The sequence below is a fragment of the Pinus tabuliformis genome, chromosome 4_1 (assembly GCF_031772625.1).
Source record: "Pinus tabuliformis cultivar Carrire ecotype Pingquan chromosome 4_1, CPIR1, whole genome shotgun sequence".
Classification (NCBI taxonomy): domain Eukaryota; kingdom Viridiplantae; phylum Streptophyta; class Pinopsida; order Pinales; family Pinaceae; genus Pinus; species Pinus tabuliformis.
The window spans coordinates 137,206,718-137,213,558 of record NC_142303.1 but is presented as its reverse complement, the minus strand read 5'-3'; the positions used below and the strand labels follow the sequence as shown (position 1 = coordinate 137,213,558).

At 44.9% G+C, this 6,841-nt stretch overlaps 1 protein-coding gene across 1 annotated transcript; it reads right to left on the bottom strand.

Moving 5' to 3' along the window:
- Window positions 1-1,492: 1,492 nt before the first annotated feature.
- LOC149174590 (uncharacterized) lies at window positions 1,493-6,064 on the bottom strand. Its single transcript, XM_089420894.1, has 3 exons — window positions 4,694-6,064; window positions 3,548-4,381; window positions 1,493-3,358 (listed from the first exon to the last, which is right to left on the bottom strand). The coding sequence occupies exons 1-3, from the start codon at window positions 6,062-6,064 to the stop codon at window positions 1,493-1,495; spliced, it is 4,071 nt and encodes a 1,356-aa protein (XP_089277020.1).
- Between the last annotated feature and the right edge of the window lie 777 nt (window positions 6,065-6,841).

Below are 6,841 nucleotides of genomic sequence, written 5' to 3'. Positions count from 1 at the left end.
GACATTCCCTCGATTTTTGCCCGCTTTGATTGCTCTCTGCAAGCTCGTCATCGTACCTTGCTTCCTCATTAAGGTTTCTGCTCTACGCCTCCCGTCTTAACTCCTCGGCGGCGAGGGGCATTAAATTCCCTTGGCGATCACGAGGTGGCACATGTTGGGCATGTGGCTCCTCACTGCCTGGCATGTTGACACCCGCATCCGGGGAGGCGGCCTCTCCTTGGATCAGGCTTTCACATTCCTGGATCTGGTGCATGTTAGGAATGATGTTCATGTTTCCGAAGAGGAGGATATGTTCGGTCTCTACTCCTATGTTGGCCAGGAGGTCAGCTATTTTGTTGCCCTCTCTTTTAGTGTGATTGAAGGAGATGGCGCTATGATTGCTCAGCTTTTGTGCAATGTCATTTAGCCTCGCTTCTAGTCTCCAACTGGGTGCTACTTTCCTTGCTTTCGAGCCGTTCTATATGCGAGTGGCCATGTTAATAAGAATCTGTGAGTCGCCTTCTACAATCAGGGGTTGAAGATTGAGATTTCAGGCTTGCAGGAGACCTTCCCAAAGCCCTTCTAGCTCTGCTGAGTTGTTGGTATCCCACCCCATATTCCCGAAGTATATCTGCATAGGAGTGCCTTCATGGTTCCTCAATATGCCGCCAAATCCAGCTGCTCCTGGATTACCTTTGGAAGCCCCATCAAAATTAAGTTTATATGAGTTTTTAGGGGGGGCTTTCCAATGGCAGTTGTCCTTGAAGTTGCTATTAGATGGGCTATTCTTGAGCGTTTCTTGAGGTAAATGCAGCTGCCAATTGTCCAGAATGCTTTTTTCATTGTTTGTGGATGGCAGATCTTCCTTTGTCCACGATTGAAGCGACATTGTTTCTTGGAGATTCCTGTGTATCATGTTCCAGGTTTCTTCAATATGAGAGCATTTGTTTTTAAATATACGTTGGTTTCTTTCCTTCCAAACGTTGCATAAGACGATCGCCGGGATGATGCTCCATAAATGGTTGAGGATCTCGCTTTTGTAGGGATGCTTTGGCCAATGTCTTATGGAGTTGATGATGTCATTTTCCTCTCTGCATCTTTTTTGGCATCTGAAACGGACCTTATCCCATAGTTGATTGGCAAGAGGACAAGTATCCAGGAGGTGTTGAAGAGTTTCTTCACTTTGAAAGCAGTTGTAACAAACAGAGGGACCATGAAAGTTACGTTTTCTAAGTTTATCCCATGTGAGAATTTTTTTATGTCCTACCAGCCAGAGAAAGTAGGTGATTTTTGGCCAGGATCCGAGCCCCCAGATTTTACTCCATAAAGGGTCTGGTGGAGTGGGGAGGTTGCATATCAGCTTGTAGGCTTCTGAGGTAGTTTAAGTCCCCTTGGGTTGGTATCCCCATCTGAGGATATCCCCGCCGTTATCCTGCCTTATGCTTCTTTTCCTTAACTCTGTCCCCAGCTCTTCTTCCTTCCGAGCATCTGTGTTGTTTAGAATTTGGTTACTCTATTTCCATTTTCTGAATCCATGCTCCATCTCCTGCGTCAAAAATTGTTGTACTTTTTCCTGCTGCTGCTCCTGTCTATCTGGTATCAGAGAAGGGTGAAGAACACTTGTGAGCTTGGGCATTTGGTTCCAGGCATCCGTCCAGAATCTTGCCGTGCGTCCATTCCTGATTTCCCAGAAGTTGTGCTGTTGAATTAGCTGATAGTGCTGTTTGGCCGCATTCCATATTAGCGATCCCTTTTCGGTAGGAGTAAATCTGATGAGTTCTTCTTGAGGTCTGTTGCCAGCATATTTGGCTGTCCAAATTTTGACCCAGGGCTTATCTAGGTTAGTGATCCAATGCCACCAAATCTTGGCGTTCATAATGGAATTGCTGTACTCCGGGTCCCTCAGCCCAATGCCTCCCTTATCTTTGGGCTTGCATACAGTGGTCCATTTGACCAGGGCCCATTTGCGATTGGTAGCCAAGCTGCTCCATAGAAAATTGCGCTGAAGGTTCCTTATGCTTTTTAGTACCCACTTTGGCGCAGCAAGGATAGAGAACAGATTCAGTGGCATTGCCTGAAGGACAGATTTGATGAGAACCACGCGACTGGCTAAGTTTAGAGATCTATAAGTCCAGAGGTTGAGGCGGGAATCAAGTTTCTCAAGGAGGGTGCGCCACGCGGGCTGCTTTATGGCTGATGCGGTGAGGGGCACGCCAAGGTATTTGGAGGGGAGGGTTGCAGAGGGGAAGCCCAGGATGCGAGTTACAGCAGATTTGACCGAAGGGGGAGTGTGAAAGAAGAAAACCTGCGATTTAGAGCAGTTGACATGGGTGCCAGAGGCTTCCGAGAAATCCTGGAGGAGGGATTTTAGGAGGGAGGCTTCTTGTACAGAGGGATAGCCAAAAAGCATGGTGTCATCAACGAACTGCTGATGAGAGGTGGCAGAAGTGTTGTGAACGGAGATGCCTTTGAGCTGATGAGAATGGAGGGCATGTTTAATGTGTCGACCAAGTCCTTCAGCCATGAGAACAAAGAGAAAGGGGGATAAGGGATCCCCTTGCCGGATACCCCTAGAGGGTTTGAAGGGGCGGGAGGGAATGCCATTCACCAGGATTGAAAATTGAGTAGATGTGATTAGACTCATAATCCATCGGACCCAAGTGGAGCAAAAACCAAAAGCTTTTAGCATATGAGATATGTAATTCCAACTGAGTTTATCAAATGCCTTGGAAAGATCCAATTTAAGAAGCATACCTGCTTGCTTTGAGTGCTTGAGGGAGTGAATGATCTCGTGAGTGAGTAGAATACCATCCATTATTTGTCGACCTTCCACGTACCCTGACTGTTCCGGAGAGATGAGCCGAGGTAGGAGGGGTTTAAGCCGATTTGCAATGACTTTAGATATGACTTTGTAAATGACGTTGCATAAGGCAATTGGTCTGAATTTATCAGGGGTGATGGAGTCCTCCTCTTTGGGGATGAGAGTTATGAAAGTGGAGTTGAGGGAGGGAAGAAGCCAGTGCATGGCCCTGGATTCTTGAACTATCTGCCAGACTTCCAACTTTACCATATCCCAAAAAGTGTGAAAGAATGTGGTAGTGAATCCATCTGGGCCAGGGGCCTTACCTTCTTTTAGCTGAGACATTGCCTCATCCACTTCCTGGGGAAGAATAGGGCGCATGAGAAGCTCATTGTGTTCCTCCGTGATGAGCTTTGGCACATTGCTAATTATTTTGATAATAGCTTGTTGCCGGTCTTCTATAGGCTCTTGATGGACATGTTGAAAGTGATTGAGGAGCACCTCTTCAATTTCCTCGTGTTTCTCTACTCTTGCCCCTGCTTGATTTTGGATGAAGGGTATGTTGTTGTGCATCCTTCTCTGCACAGTAGTTCTGTGGAATAATTTGGTGTTACGCTCCCCCTCCTTCAGCCATCTGACTCTTGACTTTTGCCTCCAGTAGATTTCTTCCTGCTTTCTCCTGTCCTCCATCTGGCTATGGATGAGCCGTTCCTGCTCCAGTGTTGCTTCTGTGTGCCCTTCCGAGATAATTTTTTGATGGAGATCCACCAAATCCTGATTTAATTCTTGTTGCGCCTTGAATATATTTCCAAAGGTTTCCCTGTTCCATCTTTTTAGGTGATTTTTGAGAAATCTTAACTTCTGCTGGAATTGATACATTTTTGCTCCTTCTGGAGGGATGAAAGATGCCCAGGTGGTCTTGACAAATTCCATGAAGGTGGGATGCGTAAGCCAGAACCCTTCAAAGCGGAAGGGTCTTTTTGTTAAGTTACCTGGTCTTTGCCATTGTAGAGCGATCGGCCAGTGATCCGACCCTGTGTGAGCAAGAATAGCTGCTGAGATGTCTCCTCCTAAGTGGACCGCGTTGTCTGAGAGGAGGAAGCGATCCAATTTGGAGGCGATTTGCTGTTTGCCAGCCCTACGGTTGCTCCAAGTGAAGGTACGATTACAAAACGGCATATCTATGAGAGACGTTGATTGGATGAATTCCTTGAAGCGATTGGCTTCTGGTTCCATTCTGTTTCTCCCTCCTATCTTCTCTTGGGTTTTAGTGATCATGTTGAAGTCCCCTGCAACAATCCATAGTGGGTGCCTTCTATTGTTGCTCAGAGCTTCTATCGTGTCAAGGAGCGCTACTTTACTTCCTGTGTCTTGCGGGAAATATACATTTGATAAGTTGCCATGAATATTGGTACCCAAAATGTGAAAGGTCGCCTGTATGAGATGATGAGATGCATGAAAATCTGTGAGGGTTACCGCTTGGGTGTTCCATGCTATAGCAAGCCCTCCTGAAGCTCTGGAGGCGTCTACTGCAACCGAACGACATCCTGGCCAAGCTTTTGAGAGAATGCTGCCTAGCGTAGAACTATTACACTTAGTTTCCTGGAGTAAGCACATTTGTGGCTTTTCCATTTTTATCATGTTTTTTAACATCCTGAGCTTTCCGGGGCTGTTTAGCCCTCTTAAATTCCATGATACTAGCTTCATGATTTAACCATTGACAGAGGGCTTGTAGTACTTAGTCAACTTAGCATATCTGCCTGAGTCTACCAGGATTTTCCCAATCTCAATCGTTCTTTGGAGATCTGTTTTCCTTCCTCTCTTTTTTGTATCCTTTGGGCGTAGATTACCATCCCATTGGCTTCCCGGTTGTATCCTGAGTTGGTGCTGATGATAGGCTCGCGAGATGATTACTTTGAGCTTATTAAGTTGGTGCTCTGGTATTGAATCGTATGCTTTCTTTTTGCAGGCAAGTTCTAATTCCAGAATATCTAGGCCATTCAGATCTATGCTTTCTGGCTCTTCTTCCATTTGTTGCACTTGATTGTTGTCTTCAATGCTGTTCTCTGGATTCTGGGGGAGGTCTGCTTTTCCGTCAACTTCCATTTCCTTGTGGATCTCTGCTGTTTCTTTCTGATCTCGACTGAGGATAGTAGGGATAATGATGGGGGGTGGGGATTTCGGAGGGGATTTTGATGGTGGGGGATGGGATGAGGAAGATGGGTGAGTAGGGTTGGCCTCAGCGTTAGTAGGGAGCTCATCAGAGGTTTGTCCAAGAATATCAAAGTTGTTCTTGGTTACTGGGCCATGGGATTTGTTGGCCTGGGGTTTGTACCCATTTTGGGGTTTTTTGTGAGAGCACTTCCTGCTTGGGACTTTAGTGAAGCCTTCCTGGGTTAGGGTATCAGGAGGGTCAGGGGTACCGATTTTGGCATTTTGAGGGCAATCCCTGAAGAGATGTCCCAGGACATGACATTTCCTGCACCGAAAGGGAACATGTTCATAGTCGAGTGGCTGGATCCATTCTTCATCTCGATGGGCTAGAGTTACCGACTCTGGTAGAGCTTCATTCAGACGTATGAAAACACATATTCGAGCGTAAGAGATGTACTTACGTGATTTGGTTTCTTCTGCCGCTCTGATGTACTCTCCCACCCCATTTCCGATCCCTTTGAGGATGTCCTCATCCCAATATTCATCTGGGAGAGAGTATAGTCTGATCCAGATTGGCGCCCAGGTAAGATCTTCCTTGTCTGGATTGAATCTGGGAATCCATTCCCTTAGATATAATCCTGTTGAGTTAAAAAAGTAAGGCCCTTCTCCTAGTATTCTGTATTTGTCCTCTAGACAGAAAAAGATTGCAGTGAAGAAGCCTTTCGGCCCTAGCTGCAGTGTGACATCTCCCTTGGGTTTCCATTTCGCCACGATCCAACCATATAGGGCTTTCTCAGTCGGCCAGAACCCTATGAACTTCCCAATGAGGGCATGATCTCGCATGTACTCTATTCGTCTGTCAATCTTGTCTCCCGACAGCTCTATTCGTGGCCGTTCCTTGGCCACTGGTTGGCATGTTGTTGAGGATATTTTCGGGCCTTCTTCTGGGGTTTCTTTTCCTTCTTGTGGATCGCTGTCTTTGTCCTTCCGCTTTCCAGTTTCCCTATTGTCATCTTGGAGTTTTTTCCCTCTGTCCAAGATTTCCTTGTCAACAGATCCGAAAATAACGGTTTGCTCCGGATCGCGCTGCGACGGGGAGGGCTCTGACGCCCCCCCCAGAGGTTGTGCCATTGCGTTGCGCTAATGCCCTGCAGCTCTGTAACGCTGCAGGGGTCCTCTCTCCGTCCGTGAGGGTCTTTCCTGCTGTACTGTCAGCGCCATAGGTAGGTCGTTCAGAACCCTAGCTCAAAGCCGATATGAAGCCAACCCTCAGAATTTTAGTATCTGATTTAATTTTTTATATAAATATTATAAATAACATGGCTTTCAAATTATTTTAACCACAACATTATTACATACGTGGAAAAAAGTCGATTAAAATTTAAAAATCTAATAAATACATCATGTATATGGGCTCGATACATTAAATGTCGATGCTTATTGATAAACGTACCTTATAATACACTTCAAGTTGAACACGGAAACCATAATTCTCGGAAACGTAGAGCACACAAATTGTGTTATCAATGGAAGTGCCAAATGCTACGCAATCCATCGACTTTTCACTTTTGTCAGATGATACGAGATTTTCTTTTAAACATTTTTAAGCCAATATGTTACTAATTTATTAACAATTTACAAATTAACATATTTACTGCCAAAATTTGCAAATTAACGCATCTTTTAAAAGGGTCTTACTAAAAAAAACTATATTGTTTCAACTTTATTACACGACAACACATATTACTCGTAAACCCAAATATTGGAATTAAATTCCAACAAGTAAATAAATCATTTATTTATATCTCATAACTTTCAAGTTTCTTAGAGCATTTCGGTTATTGTTTAAATAAAAGAACATTTTTCAATTTGATTGGGTAATAATCTTACGAAATATTAAAAAAATAC

Excerpts from the sequence above, each read along its gene's own strand:
- LOC149174590 (XM_089420894.1), bottom strand. The coding sequence starts at position 6,064 with ATGGCACAACCTCTGGGGGGGGCGTCAGAGCCCTCCCCGTCGCAGCGC. Across the intron at positions 4,382-4,693 it reads ACCAACTTAATAAGCTCAAA|GAAACTAAGTGTAATAGTTC; the intron begins GTAATCATCTCG and ends TGCTTACTCCAG. Across the intron at positions 3,359-3,547 it reads AAGAATTAAATCAGGATTTG|AGAAGGATGCACAACAACAT; the intron begins GTGGATCTCCAT and ends ACTACTGTGCAG.